The 24475-nt window shown below is 43.2% G+C and overlaps 2 protein-coding genes across 8 annotated transcripts in view; both read left to right on the top strand.

Annotated features, from left to right (window-relative positions):
* The first annotated feature begins 6402 nt into the window (after positions 1-6402).
* On the top strand, positions 6403-22332 carry CPB2 (carboxypeptidase B2). Its single transcript, XM_417046.7, has 11 exons — positions 6403-6507; positions 9827-9902; positions 13578-13702; positions 13811-13919; positions 14466-14567; positions 15130-15234; positions 17246-17362; positions 17663-17753; positions 19593-19795; positions 21634-21718; positions 21849-22332. Exons 1-11 carry the CDS (start codon positions 6440-6442, stop codon positions 22031-22033), a joined length of 1266 nt encoding a protein of 421 aa, XP_417046.5. The 5' UTR covers positions 6403-6439; the 3' UTR covers positions 22034-22332.
* A 1490-nt stretch (positions 22333-23822) lies between these two features.
* The window catches only part of ZC3H13 (zinc finger CCCH-type containing 13), a 45802-nt gene continuing 45149 nt past the window's right edge, over positions 23823-24475 (top strand). For 4 of the 7 annotated variants that reach the window (XM_046914492.1, XM_015276537.4, XM_046914491.1 and 1 more), the window contains exon 1: positions 23949-24143. Coding sequence is in view for 3 of the 7 variants with exons in the window: in XM_025146799.2 (XP_025002567.2) it covers positions 23838-24143 (306 nt within the window). In the remaining 4 variants the exon portion in view is untranslated. Of the gene's footprint in view, positions 24144-24475 lie in introns of all 7 variants that reach the window. The other 3 variants (XM_025146799.2, XM_025146798.2, XM_004938691.3) reach the window with 1 other exon arrangement.

The following is a 24475-nucleotide window of genomic DNA, read 5'->3' as shown; positions in this document are numbered from 1 at the left end:
ACACTTCAAGCGCCGGCTGTTGAGATACAGGCAAATAAATCAATATCTACCGGCAGCACAAAAACACGAGTCGTCTGGGGAACACACTTTGGGTGGAAGCTGATAACAGCCCTTCAGGAAACCGAGCTCAACAGGAAAGCGTTCAGCCAGGACTGACACATCCTCACCTCCTCAACCCGCATACACAATTTGCTGCTGAATTGAACTACAGCATGTTCTTTGCTGACCCGGAAAGCTAAACTGCAACGAAAGGATAAAAATGAATGAAATAGGTGGGGGGCAACTTGTGAGTACTCAAAACCACAAAGTGAACGTGGATTTTCAGCCTCTGTTCATATCTGGCAGTCACACACCAGTACTCACGCAGGGCTGAGAGGTTCATTTTCTGCCAGGTTAACTCATCATTTTCTAACGCAGGGTAGAATTTGACTCTTATATTTGGGACTGACATGAGGGAGAGATGCCAGAAGTGCAGGCAGTTGGAGATAAACCACAATTTGCCACCCTGGTGGTTTCGTGCTCTGCAAAACTGTTTCCAGACTGAAATGACAGAGGTTGGTGACATTGGCCATGTATGTAAATGATCACGGTGTCCTACGGAGATTAATTGGCTCATGAATAAAGATGAGGAGCTGAGGTGTGCAGGGAGAAATCATTTATCAATTATATGCCTTGGAAAGCTAAAAGATGATGCGGCCTTAACAGCTGAATGGGTTTGAAAGGGAGCCTTGTAAATTGAGTTCTAATTCTGTTCTGCCACATTCATAATAAAGGGCTGTTAAACTAATTGCATCCTTGTGTGGCTCATGAGCATCAGTCCTCAGCTGCACCACACAGCAAGCCATGGGGATCAGAGTTTAGTTAGATTTTAGTCACCCTTTACCTCATGTAAGGATGCTAGCCCGTTACCTTTGGCCTCATTGACAGTGATAATGAACCAAAAAAGAGGGCAAAAGCCTGTGAATATTTTTCAGGATATTAATTTTGCACTTGAACCTGAGTTAAAAGAATCAATAGGAAGAGAACACACCCACTTGGCTCTGTTTAAGTCACATGGACCCACTGGGCACCCATCCCTGGAGGGACTCATTATGGATTAACGAAGCAAGAAGAGTCAGGGGGATGACACCAGTGGCAGAATATGGTAATCCCAGCCAGGGAGAATGATCTGAGGGATGTGGCTACTGATACCAGCCGTCTTCCCCTCCTCCTGATCTTTCTGTCCACTCACTGACAGTTCTGCTGCTACCAGCAGTCTGTCTGTTGGGCACTGAGCTAGCCCAGAGATCAGAGAAGGCAGCCATGATTGGGCCCTGGCTGAGCTCGGAGGGAGTCCTGTGACACTTGGCTGCTGAAAACTGAGGGTGCTGCTAATGGGAGTCACTGGAGGTGGCTCAAGACCGTCCAGCTGCAGCAGTTCAAGCAGCTCCTCCTTCAGTGTGCTTTATTTGATCACATTCTGGCTCTCCTTCACCATCAGATACAGCTGCAGGAGCCGAACACGAGGCCCAGGCCCAGTCTAGCAAGAGGTCCAGGCCCAGCCCAGCATCCCACATGTGCTGGCACACAGGGTGCTTGAGCAGTGACACCCTGATACAGATGGGACATGAGTGCTTGGCCTCCTCTGCTGATACATTTTTAGGCGCTGATGTAATAGAATCATAGAATGGTTTGGGTTAGAAGGGACCTTTAAGATCATGCAGTTCCAACCCCCTGCTACAGGCAGGGACACCTCCCTCTAGACCAGGTTGCTCACAGCCCCATCCAGCCTGGCCTTGAATGTTTCCAGGGAGGGGGCATCCACAGCCTCACTGGGCAACCTGTTCCAGCGTCTCACCACCCTCACAGTAAAGAATTTCTTCCTAATATCTAGTCTAAATCTACCCTCTTCCAGTTTAAAACCATTCCCCCTCATCCTGTTGCTACATGCCCTTATAAAAAGTCCCTCTCCAGCTTTTCTGTAGGCCCCCTTCAGGTACTGAAGGCCGCTGTAAGGTCCTCCCAGAGCCTTCTCTTCTGCAGGCTGAAGAGCCCCAGCTCTCTCAACCTGTCCCTGTATGGGAGGTGCTCCAGTTCTGTGATCATCTTTGTTGCCCTCCTATCTTAAACCATCACATAATGAAAGATTTGCCAAAGCCTCTTGTGTATGAAGTACGACCCCAGCACAACGTCCAAAGGATGTCGATATGACTACATGTAGAAAGAGAGGGGAGAAACAGAAGCAGCCAAAGGAGTGAAGATCTCTCTTTGGAACTGCCTTTACAGTGTGATTATACTTTAAAATGCAATATAACAAAGACATCAGGAGGCTGTGTATACTGCCAGTCCTAATTCCAATAGCAGTAGTATTGAACAAAGAAACCAAGAGACTGTTTTGTTTATTATGTGCTTTAAAATCCAGGGCCCAATCATCCCTTTTTGAGCAAAAGTCCGTGCACATCTAGAAGTTAACAGAAATCAGCGCAGGTCAAGTGGTCCACTACAACTACGAGGCTTTGGGTTTCATCTGTTGCATTAATACATGCAGGCACCAGTTCAGCATAGTCCACAGTCTGCTCACTGCAGCAGCAATAATAATTAATCCAGGTGCAGCAAAACCTTTGACCTCAGCTGAAACTTTTGACCAAGTAGCTCTTCATCAGGGAGCGCTGACTCATCAGAAGCCGGAAAGGAGTGCTTTTAATGAATTTTCCAACTGGAGAAAAATATATTTAGTCATAATCATAGAATCACTAAGGTCGGAAAAGACCCACAGGATCACCCAGTCCAACCATCCACCCATCACCAACAGTTCTCACTAAACCATGTCCCTCAACACAACGTCCAAACGTTCCTTGAACACCTCCAGGGTTGGTGACTCCACCACCTCCCTGGGCAGCCCATTCCAGTGCCTATTTCTTCAAGGAAGGAAGGTTTCAAAGTGCTGAAATCCCCCCTTACAACAGTTCCTACGTCCAATCTTTCTTCTTCCAAGTCTAAAAAATATATGCCTAGAAATTGTCAATAAAACTATGAAAACACCTTGAAATTGAATCAAAATCAAATAACAAGTGAAGCACAGCAACTACTCCTATTCACAACAAGCACCCAAGGTATCCAATCTGAGGGGGAGAGATAGATAATCAATGGGATTTGCTGGAACAAATCCATCCTCCTACACCCAAGAAGATCACCCCAGCTTCTCTTGCCACGAATGAACAGAACCAGGCATTTAATTGCCCACTAATTACGATGTCTACAGCAGGTCAGGCAAATTCCTCCCCAGAAGTGCTCATTTCTCTGCAGTGCCTATGAAAGCAGCAAACGGTGGCTCACTCAGATGTCACAGTCTGCCCTGAATCTCTTCATCTAAGGGGATGAGATGAGTGGATGGTGGGAATGTCAACCTACGCCAAAGGACTAATGATAACCCCTAACAGCTGAGTGAAAGCGAGGAAGTTAATGGTTATGTTTGGTGTCTAAATACATTCCCATCCCTTACGTCAGATTTTTTTACTTTTGAAAATGCTTTGGGAGTAGTCAGTGTATAGGTGGTTGCTCATCAGAGCAAACCTCAGTGACACAGTATAAATAGATCATATCAGGAGGGGAAATGTAATCCACTTGCAGATTGAACGGTCACAGAAGTTTATTTTGTATGTGAAATGTGTGTCATGTGATACAAATATGTCTGTGAAGATATCTCACGATTCTGAAAAACAGCCCACTTCATGAAGGTGCCTTCTGGCCAGTAGCCTCTATAGAGGCTTCCAGTCGAGTGCTGCTCTTGAGGTGGTGATGTTGACATGGGGCAAGTGCTCTGGTAGGTACAGAGCTGCCATTAAATGACCCCAGCATGGCAATTGGTGATGCTGGCTTTGCACACTGTGCATGTCCTTGTTACTGAGACAGGCTGTGTAAGTGAGGGGTGGGATACCGTTTATATAGTTTGAACACCAAAGGGAGGAAAAGAGAGCAGAAGTGATCCAAATAAGCAACATCCAGCACATGTTTGAAAGGCAATGGTTTCACATCTTACCTTGAGCCATGAGCCCTGAGAAGCTCTCAGGTAAGTAAGAGTGGTGGGTACACTCATGGTCACTCATGTCTTCCATTGGTGAGTTTTTGATCTCTCATCCTACCTTTCCCTTTCTGTTCACTGCATTTTGGTGTGTGGTGTTTGAACCACAGGACTTGGGTATGTCCTTCTCTCAGAATTTCGTTGAGTGCCTTTGATTTCTTCAAACATCCATTGTATCTTTTTTCATGTAGGTTTGTGAAATATCTTCAGTACATATCAGAAATAATAATAATAATAATAATAATTTCTACCACTGATCCAGAATTTCCTTCTCAGGTAGATATGGTAAAGTAGTCTTTTTCTCACTTCATTAACATGTTAAGATCTATATGAAAATGATCCTTTTCCTTGTTATCTGTAAATCTACTCCACTATTTTTTCAATTTCTTCTGCTCCATCTTTCTCAGTAGATTTAATTTGTCTTTAAATTTAGATTTGTGCATCAGATGTTTCCAGACCTAGGAACGACTTGATGTCTGAGTTTTGTCTCCTGTATTTTCTCACTTGCCAGCAGCTCCTTTTTGCCTACATGAGTAGAGAATATCTGAACCATCAGTTTAAAAATCAACCACAGCAGCAGAGTGCTGTCCACTTCCCATGCTGGGAATGTCCTGTGGGACTTAACTGAACTTCATGTTTGTTTGAACAGCATTTAGAAAAGATAAAGAAGGAACTACAAAATCTAGGTGAGGTGTCAGTGGTTTAGCTTTCTGTAAGCCTTTCTTGTTTGTTTGCTTGTTTGTTTCCTTTGGGTGTCCAGCTTGAGCTCAACCCCATGTTTTCAGTTTGGTGATTTTCAGTGTTTGTGTATTTTTGCAGAGATATTAACACCAGGTGATTCACCTTTGCTGACTTCAGCCACCTAAAATTTTGCAGTCTGACTTCCTAGGATGTATCTGCCCACCTAGATAAAAGAGAGCCAGGACTGCATTTGAGCTCTGAAGCCATGGCTGCCTGCTGACCTGGAGCACTGTCTCTGATCTGGACCATTCCAGAATTGTTTTAGAGGTGGATGGTGAGTGCAACCTAGTCCATGCTATCTAAATCAGAGGTTGCTTGCAGGCATTCTTCTCCCACCTACAGAGCTACTCCTATATCTTAATCTCCTAATCTTAAGCTACTCCTATAGTGTCAGATAACTTAATTTCCTTAGTCACACCCAGATGTTGGCTCCCTGGTGTCCCCAAAGGTTATATGTGGATTCACTCCTTGGTCCTATTCCGTAATGAACATCCTATGGAACAAAACCAGTCACTTGAAGAACCTTTTACATAAGACAGCATGGATGAAACTGCTACAGATTTTGTTCCCTTTCTCTGTACATGTAACACACTTAGCCAAGGGCTAAGGACCATAGTGCTCAAGACATAAACGAATAATCTTCTGCATAAGGCTGTCATAGGGCTGTTCTCTAATCACTGCCATGCCTGCAACTGTTACATGGGTGTGCGGGAGAAGAGGACTTTGACCATGTAGCGAGCCTGCCATGTCCCAGTCAAGTTGGTTTACCATTTAAGCACAGAATGTATGTGGAGATCATCCATTTTGCACATGTCGAATTCATTCAACTTCTTGGCATGTCCTGTCTGGACAACCATGGATAGAAATACATGAGATAAATCTTGGGGCATACGAAATGAATGAGATGAAGAGTCACTGGTACTTCTCTTTGAAAAGCTAACTCACTGTGACATGTGGAAAGCACAAGGTGGGTTGGATGTCAGTATGTCACAGCAAAGGGGATATGGAGCAACACAAGCAACTTGAAATCCTTGGATGGATCAGATTTTAACTAAGGAGACCAGCTGTGGGAGATGCAGGGGAAGGTGCTTCATCCAGAGCTATGGGAGAGGCTCTCAACAGCAAGAAGTTACCACATCTCACTTCATTTCTCTCTAGCAAACACCAGCAAAAAAATCTTTCCTGTTTAGGATTTTATCACTTAGACTTCATAACCTCATTGCCTCTCCTCTCACCAGCTTCATGCTCAGCAGTGATATGTTTTAGGAGTACTGAATGCAAAGCATGCTGCTAGAGTTTGATAAATACGACAGGAACACAGAAACATCGTACCTTCCTTATGTCCGTGGCTTGTAGCCACAATGAAATAAAACAAAGGCTCAGATGACAAAGTGACTCGTCAACACGAGAATGCCCAAAATGTACCTTATCCTTTCTGTTCTGGGTGACCTCAATATGAGCAGAGACTGCCCAGGGAGTTCTGTCATATTGACTTAGCTACCAGGAGGTTGGGGTTGAGTGAGAGGCAGCATTAAATTTTAACCACTCTTCAAATAACATTTTTGAAATCAATAATATGGGTCCCGAACCCTTGGCTTTCCAACGGAATTGGGTTTCACTGTGGATGCTTTGAAGACGATGATGTACTTGCTCTTTTTTACTCTATTTATCTGGATTCAAGAGAAGCATGCCTTCATACTTCCAAGGTAAATACCTGCTGTGGCTGATGGGTTCTTAGTGCGTGATGAGTGGGACAGGGAAAATATTGAGGCGCAGTGGTTCCAAGTTGCATAAGAAAACATTTGGCAAACACTGACATTTATTTATTGCTCTTGTAATTGGATCTGTGGTTCAATTTAATATATAGATGGTGGAGGAAATGAAATTATTCCAAGTCTTCTTTGCATCCATAAATCCTATGTTTTTAATCATATTAAAACTATTCTTTCCAGTCTAAGTGCAAATCAATTCAGTTCATTCAGTGCTTTTGAATGCCAATAAAGGGCATTTGAAACTTAATGGGAAAAAATAATTTGTTTTGTTTGCCTTAAAACAAGACCTTAAATGAATTACTTCTTGAGGTAGAAAGAGAAACCATTTCAGAAAGTGCTAACAATCTGTTTTCTTTCTAAAGCAGCTTTTATGACTGTTTCTCCAGTTATAAATCATTTTTGAATAACCATTTTGTATTTGTACAGTGTTTCAGAAGCAGCTTATTGTTACCTATCGATAAACTTCTGAAAAGCCCTGAAACCAAATAGTTTGTTAAAACATGAGAGCATATGTCAGAGATGAAGACAGCCAAAGAGCTTTTATTTTCTATATGGACAGGTGGTTTAAAACCTGCAGTGCCTTAATAGGTAGAACCAAAAAGATAAGTGGCGATATTAAACAAGCTGAACAACCTATGGGAGTTGTGATTAAACAGTGTGCTCTCAGAACCCAAATGCCTACACATATAAGAACTCACAGCCCTTCTGTGACTCTGTACCCCAACTCAGTGTCACTCCTGAGACTGTGCCTTAAAAACAGGATCATTTATCCCTGTTTTGTGTTGCAATAGTATTTTGTTGTGGATTGCTATGGAGGTGGAGGGGTTAAGATAAGAGGGAATTAAATAAACTTCTAGGTGAATCCAGTGGAGCAACACTGCTCTGTGGTGCTTGGAGGCTCATTTATTAAACGTGTAAATAAAACACTGAATTCCGGACCCTTACAGAAGAGTATGGTATTTCCCACTAGAAAGCATGAGAATAGCCCTCTCAGCTCCAGTTATGAAAATGGCTAAACTAGCAAGATTTTAAAGGTGATATATTTTATCTGACTTTTTACTTTTACTTGACTGTCAGTATTGGAGGAATTAATGGTCAGATATTAAAGTTTATGGTGTGATTATTTAATCTGGACCTCTAAGAAAAGTACAGAATCACAGAACCACCAAGGTTGGAAAAAACTCCAAGATCATCCAGTCCAACCGTCCACCTATCGCCAGTATCTCCCCACTAAACCATGTCCCTCAGTACAACATCCAAATGTTCCTTGAACACCTCCAGGGTCGGTGACTCCACCACCTCTCTGGGCAGCCCATTCCAGTGCCTGACCACCTTTTCAGAGAAGTAGTATTTCCTAATGTCCAGCCTGAACCTGCCCTGGTGCAGCTTGAAGCCATTCCCTCTAGTCCTATCACTAGTCACACGAGAGAAGAGGCTGATGCTCAGGTCACTACAACCTCCCTTCAGGTAGTTGTAGAGAGCAATAAGGTCTCCCTCGAGCCTCCTCTTCTCCAGACTGAATAATCCCAGTTCCCTCAGCTGCTCCCCATAAGATTTGTGCTCCAGACCTTCGTTGCCCTTCTCTGGACACGTTCCAGGGCCTCAATGTCTTTCCTGTAGTGAGGGGCGCAAAACTGAACACAGTATTAGAGGTGCAGCCTCACCAGTGCTGAGTACAGAGGTACAACAGAGGTGCTTGTTTTGAAAACACTGAGAGCTTTGAGCAGAGGCTGGCACGGTGGGGTCACTGGTACCAGAGCACATCAGTGAGAGGGAGGACAGGGAGAGTTAGAATTGTAGCACAAAACCACGTACAACATCCCTCTCCCTGCCCTGAGAAAAGTCTCTCCCGGACAGAAGAAACAAATTCACTTTTAAGATAGCCCAAAACACAAAGTTTGGCATGCACTGGTTTAATGAAATAGTTGAAGTGCCACCCCTGCCTATCTCTGATTGCCTTTGGATGCTCTGTCAAATGATGGCTGAGGCAGAAAAAAGGCTGGTATGTCGTTGGTTCTGCATGAGAAGCAGCAGTGATTGTGTGGAGCCCAGCTCAAAGTAGAAAAGATGAATCACCTGGTTGCTAGACGCTGTCAGGTCTTGGCTTGAAATCAGTCACAATAATGAGTTTTGACAATCGTGTTACGCAGCTTGAAAGTGCTTATTTTGAGATCTCTGTCTCCTTTTTTTTTTCAGCCAGGGCTTGTGGGCACATAGGGCTTCCTTTATGCACTGCCACCAGTGCCATAGGACTGAAAGGATGAGAGCCATCCAGCCCAAAAAAAATGAAAATAAGGGCCCAAAATTACCCCAAGTCTCCTCCTCCTTACCCTGTGTACTTGAATTAGTGTGTTTTATTCACATCGCAATGCAATTTTGAACTACATGCCCTGCAGAGTGCTGAAGATCAGGGCTGGATTTATCATACAAATTGGTATTTTTCTTAAGGTAGCATTCAGATGACAGAGATCTCTTTAAAGAGATGAAGTACTTCCCCCCCCCTCACTTGCAAAGCGTGTGCTTACATGATGACTACTCTGGACTAGCACAGGGATGGAAAGCTCTTCTTTGGCTCTGGCCAACCTGTGCACAAATTTATCTTCTGCCAGCAATGGTGGGATCAGGCATGGGGTAGAAGGGAAGAGCTACCTCTCTCTACTGTGTGTCTTTCAAGTTGAAGGTGGAATGTAAATTTCTAAGCAAAGAGTGAGGAGGTCAGTGGTATAGAGCACCTGAGACCATGGGTAACAAGTACAGGGAGAGAACTTAGATTAGGAAAACTGAACTGGAGTAGGAATTATGATGGCACTGCCCTCTTCACATCTACAAAATGTCATGTTGGACTTCTACAGCATGCTGGGTGGCCCGTGTCTCTCTGAACAATGGTAAAGACTGAAGAACTGAGGACAGAAGGGCCATCTTCCCAGTTCAGGCTGGTTTTACACCAGTGCTGCTGCACTCAGGTTTAGCAAGGGCTGTGAGCTCCAGTGCTGGTGCCAGCTTCTAGAAGCAATGCCAAAGTCCTGCAGTAGGTGCTGGCTGCCAAAATCTTGCACCGTCCACTCAGCTCTTGCATATATACAACTGATTGGCAGAAATAGAGGCTGGAGTGGGGCTCAGCACCTTCACTACTGAAGCTTCTTTGAGTTCATGACAGACAAGCCAGGGAAGATGAGAAAGACCAAGCCTACTTCCCTATCTTTGCTCTAGTTTCATGTGCTTGTACTTCACCTAAATACCTTTGTTTTTTCAGAGATGAAGTTTTGTGGGCTTTACCAAAAACAGACAAACAGGCTGAAGACCTTCAGAGTTTTCTGAACACCACCGAGGTAAATGTTTCCCAGTGTCTGTCTGGTCTCTACCACAAACTGTACTGATTGCTTCATAATGTTATAGCAGTGCGTTGTATCAGCTCAGATTTCTGCAGTTGATTTTGTGTACCAAGACACTGCAAAATTGGTAAAGCAGCAACACAAAGTAAGTAGAAAACATATTTGCTAGGAGACCTCGGTACATTAGTTCAATCTTGACCAGTGTGACTTGCACAGCTTTGAAGATAAGAATTGAATTTACAATATAAAGAGGTAGTTTTCTTAAAGCAGAGTCTTATTCACATTATAAAAGTCTGTTAAGCAATGCATTTTTATTATTTCAATCTTTCACTGAGTAAGAGTATTTAGTTAAAATGAGGCATCTCTTCCTTTTCAAAAGCATTTCCCCAATCACATCCTCACAGTCTGAAGCCAACAGCCAACACTTCACAACAAAAGGTGCAACGTTTCCCTCAGCCAGCATAATTTTCAGGATGATTGAGGATGTGTCTCAGATGATTGAGAGTGTTTGACACTGCCCATGTTCTGTCTTTCTCTGTTTTTCCTATTTCTTATTCATTCTATGTCCACTCCAGTTACTACCAGTCCTCTGCTGTCCCTTCTAGCATCGTACCCTTCAGTTCACACAAACCTTCATACCACTTTGCTCTTTTCCACCTCCACAGGTCAACTCACATATTCATCTCCTTTGTTGTAACAAAACAGATATCCCCTCCTCCATCTTTTCTTTAATTCTGTCATTCTTCACTTTCTTCTGTACTAGAGCTTCAAGATGCCAAGAAGAGAGAGGGAAAGGGAAAGGTAAAAGGGAAAGGAAAAAGCTAAGGGAGAGGGAGAGGGAAAGGGAAGGGGAAACACTGTCACAAAACACGGTCCTCATGGGGGACTTCAGCCATCCTGATATCTTTAGGAGGGGCAACACAGCAGAGCACCAGCAATCAAAGAGGTTCTTGGAATATGTCTATGATACCTTCCTCTTCCACGTGGTACAGGAACCCACGAGAAAAGGTGCTATGCTGGACCTTGTCGTCACCTAGCTCAAGTGCAGCCTTGGCTGCAGTGACCACAAAATGGTGGAGTTAAAGATCCTTAGAGTGTCAAAGAGGGTGCTCAGCAAGCTTTCTACTTGGACTTCTGGAGAGCAGACTTCAAACTCTTCTTGGAACTGCTTGGCAGGGTGACATGGGATAAGACCCTAGAGGGAAGAGGGGCCCAAGAAAGCTGGTCAGTATTCAGGAATCATCTCCAAGACCTGAAGAAGTACATCCCAAGAAAGAAGAAGGTGGGCAAGAATGCCAGGAGCACAAGGAGCTCCTGGACTTACTTTGTCACAAAAAGAAAGTCAACAGGGTGTGGAGGCAGGAATGGGTTTCCTGGGAGCACTACAAAGAAGTTGTCCAAGAACCTGGGGATCAGGTTAGGAAAGCCAAAACCCAGACAGAATTAAATTTAGACAGGAACATGAAGGGGAACAAGAAAAAATTCTACAGGTGTATCAGTAATAAAAGGAAAGCCAGGGAAGATGTGGGCCCTCTCTGGAAGGAAACGAGACACATGGTTACAAGGTATATGGAGAAAGCTGAGGTATTCAATGACTTCTTTGCCTCAGTCTTCACCAGCAAGGGCTCTAGCCACACCACCCAACTTGCAGAAAACAAAGATAAGAACTGGGAGAAGAAAGATCTGCCCACTGTACGTGAAGATCAAGTTCAAGACCATCTAAAGAACCTGGAGGTGCAAAAGTCCATGGGACCCAATGAGATCCATCCACAGGTTCTAAGGGAACTGGCAGATGAAGTTGCCAAGCTGCTATTCATCATATTTGAAAGGTTGTGGCAGTATGGTGGAGTTCCCACTGACTGGAAAAGGGGAAACATAACCCTCAATTTCAAGAATGGAATGGGGAAAAAAAAAAGAAGATCCAGGGAACTGCAGGCCAGTCAGTTTCATCTCTATGCCTGGCAAGATTATGGAGCAGATCCTCCTGAAGGCTCTACTGAGGCACATAGAAAATAAAGATGAGATGATTGGTGGTAACCAACATGGCTTCACCAGGAGCAAGTCATGCCTGACAAACTTGGTGGCCTTTTATGATGGAGTTACAGCATCAGTGGACAAAGGAAGAGCAACTGACATAATCTACCTGGACTTGTGCAAAGCATTTGACATTGTCCCACATGACCTCCCAGTTGACAAGTTGGAGAAAAATGGGTTTGATGGATGATGGACAACTGACTGGATAAAGAATTGGCTGAATGGTCTCACTCGGAGAGTTGTGGTCAACTGCTCAGTGCCCAGGTGGAGATTGGTGACAAGTGATATTCCTAAGTGATTGGTACTGGGACCAGTGATATTTAACATCACCTTGACCCTTGCTGATGATGGTTAAAGAAACTAATTATCGCATGCACTGTGAAAACTTTCTCATAACCCCCATTCATTGCTTCTCTGTTACCTCAGATATGTCAATCTCAAGCTCCTTTTCCTCATTCTCAATTCAAAGAATGCCTGCATCAGTGAGAAACTAAATCTGAACTGGTATATGTGAACATGAATGTCATGACAGTCCAGGCCATGGGGAAATTGGTGCTAGTGAGATAAGCATCACTCTTGCTTCTTGGATGCTTTTTCCAAGCAATGCTGAGCTACGCGATGCTGCCACTACCCTGCTGATAATGTCTGAGATGGCTCTGGAGTTGATGACATGCATATGGCACGTGGCACTCATATACCTGGAGCACAGTTGCTAAACCATTTATTGCTCCAAAATCTTGATTGAAAACATGGAAGAGTTTTCTATATGGATTTGCAGATAGGTTCTGTCTTGAGAAATGAGTGAGGTAAACAGCTGACAGGTGACATAGGCCTGGAAACACAGTGCCCTAAGTGGAACATAATATTACTGGTGTAAATGAAAGGTATAAAATAAACCCTGATGTCTAGTGACTCTAGGCTGCATCTCTTTAAAAATGCATCCAAGAATGATGGTGACCTTTTTCACACTGTAAATTCACATTGTAAATTCATGCATAACTTTCTGTTCGCTGTCACTCCTAGATCTTCTGCTATTACTTCTTCTAAAGTTTCGTTCTCTTATTTAATATGTTGGCTTCTGATTTTATTATTGTATAAGATTTAATTTTGCCAAGAAGAATCTCATTTTCTTATTTTCCTCCAGTTTCTAATCTCTGCATTGCTGCTTCATCTTGACTTATACTCAAACCGCTTCTGGCATTTATTTCCTCCCTGATCAAAGTAATCAGTGAACACAATAACTACAAAGACTGGTCTGATCTTCATTAATCCTCCAAACACCCTCAGGGAAAATAACTCTCAGCAGACTTGAAAATGTGCAACATAATAATGGGCTAAACATATCTATTATCCTAGAAATGCTATCTCAGTAAAGGTTATGTTCCTGTCTTTTTTCTTGATTTACGAATTTATGTGCAGAAGTCATTATAAAAATTCCTTAAATACACACATTTCATTTCCAGCAGTGGCAGAATGCTGTAACACAATGCACATTAAACTGCTTTTTATAAGCAGTCTCTTAAATTGAAAACATACGCTTCAATTACTTTCAAAATACTTACTAAATGTTAGTATTTTTTTTCTCTCCTTTGTAAAAATAAAATAAAATGAAATAAAATGCTCCTGGAAACTTTGCAGGTCATTCTCTGGCAACCTGTTGTGGTTGAAAACATCCAGAAGGACCAAGAAGTCCACTTCTATGTCAGTGCATCCAATACAAACAGAATAAAAGCTGGTTTAAGGCAACTGACCATCTCACACAAGTATGTATTTGTTTCTTGTCAGTAATGTTTCAGTGCACTTGTTTGGAAACACTGTTTTTTATCAGGAAGTTGTGCCTTTTCTTTGCTTTTTTTTTTTTTTTCTCCCAGAGTTTTGATGAGAGATGTTCAAGGACTGATTGAAAAGCAGACACTCAATGACACAGCCAACCCACGCAGTTCTTCATCGTATTACGAAAACTACCATTCTATGACAGAAGTAAGATACTGTCGCTGTAATCCTCTGTAGATTCATTTAAGGGGTGAAAATTGTCTCATGGTTAAGACAGAAGACAGGGAAAGGAACCATCAGCAGGTAAATAATGATCATTGTATTGCTCAGCCACTGAGAACTGTAATTAGTGTGATGCCTATATAAAGAAGGAACAAAGCATCAGACAAAATCTATTATACATGCACTCAAACCACCACTCACATGCAGCCTACTCAGAAGCAAAATGCAGCAGCAAAGTACCACATACTTAAATATTTGAAGCCTGAACTGAATAATATTTTAACCAAATAAAACTGAAGAGGAACTTTAGGGCTATACTTAGACTGTGTTGTGACTGTATCTCACTGTTCATGTCAGGAGTAGTCAGCTGGCAAGAGGTCATTGGACTGAATTTCTAGCTTTTCTTTCCAGTCAGTTGAAGAGGCAGGATTTGGGGAGGAAGAATGAATTCAGGTCCAGACCACTCTCAGGAATGAAGGAAAACAGCATGGAAAAGATCTATTTACTACTTGTTCCACCTCATCTTTGCAGATCTATCACTGGATGGAAGAAATAGTGAGAGTTCATTCTGATCTACTTGAGAAAATTTATATTGGATCATCATATGAAAAACGACCACTTTATGTCTTGAAGGTACAGTTTTGTTTTACTGAGAAATCTTTCCAGGTACTAATGTACCTGGATGGGTACATACAGATACATTAGTGATGGGTTTTGGCCATAACATTTTCTTAAATCTATACTTAAATGCACATTTCAACAATGTGTAAAAGTTTGCCTTAGAAGACTGCTAGGTTCTTCAGATAAAAACATTTGGACACGTTGTGTCACAAAGAAGTTACCACATCTAGGCCATCATCCAAAGGCATGAAATACTGGCATAGTGGATAATCTTCCTATGTGACTACAAAACCAAAATGATCTGCTACCCTGCATAGCAGGGTGATTTGATCTCCTGGCACAAGGGCCTGGTGCCATCTCTGTGTCTATGTCAGGAGCTTGCTGCAGACAGCCTGAATATGGCCCTCTGCCCAAGTGTGAACATACATGAGAGCAGTATCCTGATCCAGGAGCAATTTAAGCACTACCTATAAGACAGAAGCTTACTTTTCCATCTTGGTTACCCTTTTCACTTCTACTTTTATGTGCTTCATTTCACAATAGCGACATTTTAATATAATTTCTCTTTTGACAGCTTTCTAAAAGGCAGGGGAACCCCAAAAGTGCTATATGGATTGACTGTGGTATTCATGCTAGAGAATGGATTTCTCCGGCTTTCTGCCTGTGGTTCATAGGCCATGTGAGTAGACATTATATCTGGTTACCATTTTCAGAGCAAAGAAAAATCACTCAATCACCTTTTCTTTCCGTTTGTACTCTAAGTTCTGTAACATCTTAATCCATTTACTTTCACAGCACCAATATCAGTTTTATGTCTAAGATTTACATGTAGCAGTGAACGTGTTTGCATATGTAAGTGCATATCAGTAGCTGGAGGTATGTATGTGTGAGGGAAACACAAATGGATCCAATGCAAAACAGTTCAGGTAGATTCTAATGTATGACTGTTGAAGTACGTGGACCAAATTCAACAGATTTTTACAGTTATGGAATGGTCAGGGATGGAGTAGGCCTCTTCTACCTGCACGCATGACTTTTTTCTGGATTTGCCTCATTAAGATAAAGAGACCACGCAGCCACCTCCTTCTGAAGGGACACTGTCATTTCAGAATATGAGCAACAACCTTTAGCCACATGCATAGTACCCATTCATGATGGGCTGACACTACACCGTGGGCTTAGCAAGACCAGCCCTCACTTGCAGCCCCAGGCCAACAGTCACATCTAATCTTTGGTATCTTTAATATCTACACTGCTCAGGATATTGAACAAATGCCAAAAGACACCAGATCCATTTTTTGAATTTGAGGCATCTCAACTTGTGATGCTGAATTGATGGCCCATTTCTTTGTATGATCTAAGAAAAAGTCTTCTAAAGCCCTTCTGCCCAAGACAAGGTTGCCCAGGTTGCTCATTATTGTGCTGAAACATTATTAATTGTTATTTTTCATAAAAGCAAAGTTCACAATCAATGTAGACTAAATGAGATTGAGATTTCATTATCACCAGCACTGTAGGCAGAGTAACAGCAAAGATGAGTCCTTAAAATATGAATTATGGTTTGTCCATGACGGAACTAAATCATGATGATGATAATAATAAGAAATAGGCTTATTTCTGTTCTTAGTCACAACAGTAAAACCTCAGTGACAACAACATTTTAAAGGAGATTGCAGGAGTTAGGGATGGGAATAGCTGAATGTACCTTATGACCCGCTCATAATCCCAGCCTTCAAGGTTCCCTTGGAGAGAAATGTATCTGCCCTTTTCACGCTGCTCCAAATAATTACCAGCTATGCTGTCAGTTTGCCAATGACATGTCCCTGCAGCATTTTTCAGAATTAACAAGCTGAACATTTAGTTTTTCCATCCCCTTGGTCTGATCTACATGTTTTAAATTCAAATTTTATTTCTACATCACTTAATGAAGTAACATTTTAAAACTTGACATTAATACACATCTGCACACACATTAAAATCAGCAGAACTCTATTGTGAATACTAGACATTCTTTATAATGTTTCCATTCTTTATCATTTAATTTTGTTGTTCGATTGTAGAAAGATTGACACTTCTCATTTGAGTCACAGAAAGTCCATTGCCTGAGGAAAATAGGGGAGGGTTTAAAATGAAAGAATGTGCTTTAAGTAAGGCATAAAGAAATATTATATATGTATATATATGGTAAAGACTTAATCTATTCCAATAGTTTAAAAAAACTCACTTATCCAGATTAAAATTCATGCCTGGGTAGTGGACGACCAACCAGGTTAGGTATTATCAAAGCAAAGCCTTCAAAATGGGCCGTGAATTAAAACTAGCAATGTACCTTGCTCCCCGCATACAAGTGCACTGAACTCATAATAAAGCCAGTGGAAATAATGTTATGTATAGCAGCCACTTGAAATGCTCTTTCCTGTTTTTCTGATTGCTTTATTTTTTGCTACCTTTGTGGTATTCGGAGAGGGAAGGAGTGTTCCTACCATTTATACAAGCAGCGAAAGATCAAACCTTCCTACTAATAGGCTTCAACTCTATCTCATCACCACCTGTAAATAATAAAAGACTACAGTGTAAATGACTGGTGTGATAATTGCTGTTATTTTACACAGGCCTTCAGGTGCCTTCCTGGGAAGGTAAGAGAGCCATCGTTATGAATGCTTTTAATAAGATCTTTCTGTGTTTTGTAGGCAATCCATTTGCGTGAGAGAGATCAGATCATGACAACGCTTCTGGAGCACTTCGATTTCTATGTCATGCCCGTGATGAATGTGGATGGCTATGAGTACACCTGGAGCAAACCCTCTGTATGTAGAGATTTTCTGACTGGCTACAACACACAGTGTGACTTCTCCCCTTCTCTACAGTCTCAGTCCATTGAAATCAGAGCAGATGTGACTAATTCTCACCTTACATGACACCCCTTTAAAGCCTCACGGGCAACCAGGTTGTGGTTTTATAATCTTCCTTGGTCTCTCATCCCTTCATTGGCATGTGGCCTCTGTAGAGATACAAGTGGGAAGTCATCACTCTTAGCTAAGTGAGATGCTGCCCTCATTTTTCACAGCTGTTTTCCCTGGATGTGATTTCTTTGTCTCTTCTCACAGAATCGGCTGTGGAGAAAGAGCCGCTCATCGCACAGTAACAGTGGCTGCATTGGTACTGACATGAACAGGAATTTTGATGCACACTGGTGTGGTATGACCTCCTTTCCTTTCTGTCGTGCCTCAGTTTTAGCCTACAAATTTTGTCATTTTGAAAAAGTTTTCACAAAAAGACAAATGCACCTAAATAACATTTACAAACTGATGAATGGTTTCTCAGCTTGAGATACTCCTTCGCAGAATCTTCAGTGATGCTGAAAACCAACATTTCTTGGCTCTCAGCATAGAATCGTAGAATCATAGAATTGCTCAGGTTGGAAAAGACCTTAAAGATCATCGAGTCCAACCACAACCTAACCATATTACCCTAACTCTAACAACCCTCTGCTAAATCATGTCCCCGAGCACCACATCCAAATGGTTTTTAAACACATCCAGGGATGGTGACTCAACCACCTCCCTGGGGAGCCTATTCCAGGGCTTCACAACCCTTTCTGTAAAGAAGTGTTTCCTGATACCTAACCTAAACCTCCCCTGGTTTGACTTCAGGCCATTTCCCCTTGTCCTTTCATCTGTCACCAGTGAGAAGAGACCAACCCTGCTCTCGCTGTAAGCACCTTTCAGGTATTGGAAGAGAGCAATAAGGTCTCCCCTCAGCCTCCTCTTTCCCAGACTAAACAGCCCCAGTTCCTTCAGTTGCTCCTCGTAGGGCATATTCTCCAAGCCCTTCACCAGCCTTGTTGCCCTTCTTTGGACCTGCTCCAGCACCTCCATGTCCTTTCTATACTGAAGTTCCCAAAACTGAACACAGAGCTTGAGGTGGGGCCTCAGCAGTGCCAAGTACAGGGGCAGGATTACTTCCCTAGTCCTGCTCACCACACCATTTCTGATCCAAGCCAGGATGCCATTGGCCTTCTTGGCCACCTGGACACACTGCTGGCTCATATTCAGCTGACTGTCCATCAGTACACCAAGGGTCCTTTCCATCAGGCAGCTTTCCAGCCACGCTTCCCCAAGCCTGTAGGGTTGCCTGGAGTTGTTGTGACCAAAATGCAGGACCCAACACTCGGCCCTATTGAAACTCATACTGTTAACCTTGGCCCATCAATCCAGTCTACCCAGGTCCCTCTGTAGTGCCTTTCTCCCCTCTGGCAGATCAACACTCCCTCCCAACTTGGTGTCATAAAGGCTTTGTTGTCAAGGCTATATCATTTTACTTACCCGCTTAGTACTTGATAGGTTTTTAATATTCTGCAGAACAGCTATCTTAAAACATTATAGATCAGGTCTGGCTTCACTTAATATGGTCACTAATGTCCTGCATGACTTTTAGCAAGGTAATTAGAGACTTGTATGTGGAGACCTGCTGAATTTGCTCCCATCTTTAAACTCGAGAGAGGAATAACGTTCAAACTATTTCTATCCACAATTCCTATTTTATCAGAATAAATTACGTTTTTAACGGTGAAGTCTGATACCTCAAACTAACAGGTTTGTCAGTCCATTGCTAAACTGGGAACAAAGATTCTTCCTTACCATCTGTGACAAACTTATATTTCTTTTCAGAGACAAAGGTTGACATTTAACAATAAACATCCTGGCTACTTCCAGAAACCAATTTGGTCTTATTGTAAAGGTATCGAAAGTGGTGAAATCTAGTTGTGTTCTTGGTAATTTGCTCCAGTGCTTAGTTTTATTCATTCTTCAACATCTGTTACATTACTTTTCATTTGATTTGTGTTTCTTCAACTTTCAATCAGCAGTTGGCTTTCCTCCCTCAGATTAACTAAACCCTTAGAATTAGGAATCTCGTTCTTGTAGTACTGTTAGATTTCAGGAAGGCATCTCACAACCTGACAGATTTAAAGAAATGGGAGCACTTACTCTCCTCCTCTAGGACTTTTTGTTTAGCCTGTACTCTCTTTTGTTACAGGTAGAGGAGCATCCCCCAATGAGTGCTATGAGACATACTGTGGACCCTATCCAGAGTCTGAACCTGAAGTGAAAGCCGTGGCTCGCTTTATCAGAGATCACAAAGATATCATAAAAGCATACATAACAATGCACTCTTACTCCCAGCTGGTATTGTTTCCATATTCTTACACAACGGACAAAAGCAAAGACCACGATGAGCTGGTAAATCCCCCTTCCTTAAGTTTCACATTTATTTATCAGAATTGCTTACCCTGTTTGGTTAGGGTAAGCAATTGAGGGAATCACAACATTATAAAGATTGAGAATTAGGAAATGAGCTTTTTCCTGCCATTCTTATGAACTTAAAGGGTTTCTGGACTGGTCTACCAGTGTGCAAGCCAGCCAGCTACTTTTGAAGACTGTGGGAAAATTAAAATACTTATTCCACATTGTTAGCACATCATCAATCTCTGGTACTTTGAAGCTGATGGAAAAAAAAGAGCAGAGTCACAGTTTTTGAACACTTTAAAAGGACATTTTTGTGAACTTGTGATTAAATTGCGTGGTTTGCATGTATGGTATCCTATATGACTATGCTGCATGGAAGCACTTGGGCACGTAATTCTGAAAAATACACTCCACGTGCCTTTGCAATGAGGTGATCTGGTAAATACTCACTATTTTTATTAAAGGCTGTTTGCTAGAGTTACTTATTTAAAATGGTTTTAAAGGTAGGTTGGAAACCTTGCCCTGCATAGGCAGAATTTTAAATTCCTGAGCCAGAAAGCCACATGGTAAGGAATCTCCTAGAAGACAGCCAGAGCCAGCAAAAACAAAAAGGAGCCAGCACTTTTCTTCACTGAGCAGAAAACTTTGGGTTTCCTGGATCTGGGAAGGATATTCAGGCTAAAATGAAATTTATTAAACAGAATAATTAAGACACAGATATATATAGATAGACAGCTTGGAAATATTCTTTTATTTAAAGACACGAAGTCCCCTAGAGCAAAGAATTCCTCCTCTCACACTTCCTAGGTTTCTTGCAGTGGTCCCAGGCTTCAAGTGCTGAGGCAACAAGCTCTTTAATTTGAAACAAGGGCTCCTGTACAGCCCTTGTGGACCAGAAATGGTGTAAAGGGGACCAGGAATCAGATTTTCGGGCTTTCAGATTTGTCATATGGCAAGAAAGCACATGCCTAGGGTACACATCATATCTTCCACAAGCCCTTACACAAGGACAGAGAGTAAGAGGCTATAAAGATATAGGATTGACATTTGCACACACTGGTGGTGATCCGATTACTGTTGTCATTTTTAACCATATGCATTACCAGCGACACTTAGCATATATATAACTTTATAAACTTCACGCTCCATGGATAAGAGGACTGTAAAAAAAACACACAATAAATGCAATGGAGGCATCCCATTCTGACAAAGCCCCAGACAGTCCAACGTTGTGTTTCAATTAGTGATCACTGCCAGTGTATTCAGGAGGGAGGAAAAAAATCCAGCAATGTAAATACAAACTAAGAACAAACTATTCCCAAACAACACATATTCTTATGCTGTCTTGGTTACTGTTTAATTTCCTGAAACAAACTGTTTCATATGCCTACATTAAAAAATGCATTGTGACTGTACAGCAGAAAGAGATGCACTAATTCTGGGCATTTAGTCCTCTATGTGGCTTATGTGCAGAACTTCATCAACGCAATCATTTGTTGCTGTTCTTGTCAATAGTAAATGAATCAACAGTGACTTAAATACCATGGTAGAGAAGCAAAAATATGAGACAAGTGGGAATAAATACTCTGGCAATTATTTGCTGCCTGAAGTGGGTGGCAAGGTCCCAGGTATGCTTTTATCTACAGCAGGAATGTAATTTCAGCATGGGCTTATGCTGAAAATTGTAATGACATTTTGTGGGTTCTCTGGAGACATTTACATGCATATTTAACTAATATGAGATCCTCAGCAAGGTGTAAATAAATCCTAACTGAACATATATTAACTATTATCGCAAGGCTATAAAGCTAATAATGCTTTGTTAATTTCAGGAAAGTCTGGCAAAGAAAGCAGCTAATGCTATAAGGAGAACAACAAAGAAAATTTATACACCTGGTCCTGGTGCACGAACAATTTGTAAGTATGATTTTTTATTGCAACAGTAAGCATGATAGCATATGCTTGTCAGCAACAGGAAACAGCTTCTGAACAGAAAATTGAAGTTCTGTTTTCAGGTAACTTATCTTTTTTTCCTTTCATTATACAGATTTAGCTCCTGGAGGTTCAGATGACTGGGCTTATGATCTTGGCATTAAATATTCTTTTACCATTGAGCTTCGGGACACAGGAACTTATGGATTTTTGCTTCCTTCTGCACAAATTAGGCCAACCTGCATAGAAGCACTTTCTGCTGTCAGAGAGATTGCTCGACATGTTCTTCAAAATTTGTAACACTGAGTATAATTTATTCCAGCATGAACATATTTAGGTAGCTCAAATAATAATTACAAATATTGCTGCTTTACTACTTTTGTTTTATACACACAAAAAGACCTGATAACTACACTCCTTACACTTCATTTTAGAATATCTCAAACTTTTCCAGCCATACTTAAATACTTATGTTTACAACTGTAGAACAATGCAGCTCCTATAAGGACAGCAAAAGATAGCAATAGTGCTGTAAATAAAATCTCTGGTGCAAGTCTGCTACAATTCCAATAAGAAAGGCACTCAGAGTTTGTAAGGTATCAATTAAAATGTTACTTATTGGATCTAACACTATAAGGGGAAAATAGTATAGATAGTCTTACATCCTTCCAGATTGTGGGAACCCCAGGTGTAACAGGGATCTCTGATCTACACAAGGAATGCAGGGCAGACCTCATCTATAGAGGACGAGGGGATTGAGTGGGAACAATGGAAATCCACAGTGGGATCAACTACACACTCAGCAAGCCTGCTGATGACACCAAGCTGTGCAGTGTGGTCGACACACCCAAGGGATGGGTTGTCATCCAGAGAGACCTAGACAGGCTCGAGCGGTGGGCCCAGGTGAACCTCATGAGGTTCAACAAAGCCAAGTGCAAGTGCTTGTAACTGCGTCATGGAAACCTCCACTGTGAGTACAAGCCGGGGGATGTAAGGATAGAGCACAGCCCTGCCAAAAAGGACCTAGGGCTACTGGTGGATGGTAAACTGGACATAAGCCAGCAATGTATCCTTGCAGCTCAGAAAGCCAAACACATCAAAATAAGTGTGGCCAGCAGGACAAGGGAGGTGATCCTGCCTCTCTGCTCTGTGCTGGTGAGGCCTCACCTGGTGTACCGCATCTAGATGTGGAGTCCTCAGTATAGGAGAGACATGGACCTGTTGGAGTGCATCCAGAGGAGGGCCATAAAAGTGATCCAAGGGACGGAACGCCTCTCCTGCAAGGACAGGCTGAGAGAGCTGGGGCTGTTCAGCCTGGAGAAGGCTCCAGGGAGACCTGAAAGTGGCCTTTCAGTATCTAAAGAGAGGCTGTAAGAAAGAAGGGGACAGAGTCTTTAGCAGGGTTTGTGTTGACAGGACAGGAGGTAATGGTTTCAAATTAAAAGACGCGAGATTCAGACTGGATATAAGAAAAAGCTTTTTACAATCAGGGTGGTGAGGCAGTGGCACAGATTGCCCAGGGAGGTGGTGGATGTCCTCATCTCTGGAAACCCCCAAAGTCAGGCTGGAGGGGCTCTGAGCACCTGATGGAGCTGCAGGCATCCCTGTTCATTGCAGAGGAGTTGGACCAGATGGCTTTTAAGGGTCCCTTCCAACTCAGACAGTTCTATAATTCTACAAGATTCCCCCATTTTGGCCATTTGAGCTATTACAGGATTTTCTCACAAGAAAACAACTCTATTCATCACATTTACTATCAAACAGAAAGGACGTTCACATGGGACCTTCTCCCCTTTAGATAAAGGCAAAGTCATGAAGATGGCCTCATTGCTGATACTGAGTGGGCACTACCCACGAGCTCCTCTGCTACCATTAGCTGGCCATGCTTATTTATCCTGCAGCCAAGCGTTCTTGCAGCCCAAGACAGAGCAAAAAGCCATGCTGCACATGCAGCGCAGCACAACACAGCAGAGAGCCTGCTCGAGTTGACTTGGATGAGATAGTTGGGCTGGATAACAGAGCGACCCGGGTTGTAAAGGACCTTACAGACCACCTGCTTCGAGCTCAGTGCCTCACAGGCATCGAATCCCACCCCTCCCCCATCATGGCGGCGGCGCCACTTCCGCTCTCGCTCCCGCCCCCTCCGACGCCACCACCGCCGGGCGGCGCAGGGGCCGCCGGGAGGGCAGCGCGGCCGGGCGCAGCGCGGCCCCTTGGCGCGGGGCAGGGCGGGAGCGATAGCGGCGGCGCCGTGGGGCTGCGGGAGCGGCGGCGCTCCCTGCCTTCCTCTCCGCGTCGCTCCGCGCTCAGGCCCGGGAGGACGGACTCCCCCCTCACCCCCTCCCACCCTCTCCGCCCCGGGCGGCGGCGGAGGAGGCGGCGGGGAGCGGCGCGGCAGCGGAAGGAGCAGGTGAGTGCGGCGGGGCGGCCGGGGAGCGGGAGGGCCGTGAGGGAGAGGGGGGGGCGGGTAGGCGGCGCGGGGCCCGTTCGGGGTGCTGGCTCGGTAGGCGGCCCGTTGGGGCCTCCCACGTTCTCGGATCCGGGCTGTTTGTGTGGCTCCTTTTGTCTTTGCCGTCAGCGGGCCCCTTCTCCCGCTCTCTAACCGTGAGGGAGTTTCCGCTTTGGCAAATCGCCAATTGCCTGGAGCGTACGCACTAACCGCCCCCCTCCCACCCATCCCCACCCGCAGCATAGGGCGCCCTGTGGGGCGGTCTGCCCCGCCCTCGCTTCGCCTCTGTGCTG

Source organism: Gallus gallus, chromosome 1, assembly GCF_016699485.2.
Source record: "Gallus gallus isolate bGalGal1 chromosome 1, bGalGal1.mat.broiler.GRCg7b, whole genome shotgun sequence".
Taxonomy (NCBI): Eukaryota; Metazoa; Chordata; class Aves; order Galliformes; family Phasianidae; genus Gallus; species Gallus gallus.
This window is presented reverse-complemented; position numbering and strand designations above follow the sequence as displayed.

What these genes read in the sequence shown, in the direction of transcription:
- CPB2 (XM_417046.7), top strand. Translation starts at nt 6,440, where the DNA reads ATGATGTACTTGCTCTTTTTTACTCTATTTATCTGGATTCAAGAGAAG. An exon ending in GCAAAGACCACGATGAGCTG is followed by an intron (nt 19,796 to 21,633) that starts GTAAATCCCCCT and finishes TGTTAATTTCAG; the next exon opens with GAAAGTCTGGCAAAGAAAGC. An exon ending in TCCTGGTGCACGAACAATTT is followed by an intron (nt 21,719 to 21,848) that starts GTAAGTATGATT and finishes TTCATTATACAG; the next exon opens with ATTTAGCTCCTGGAGGTTCA.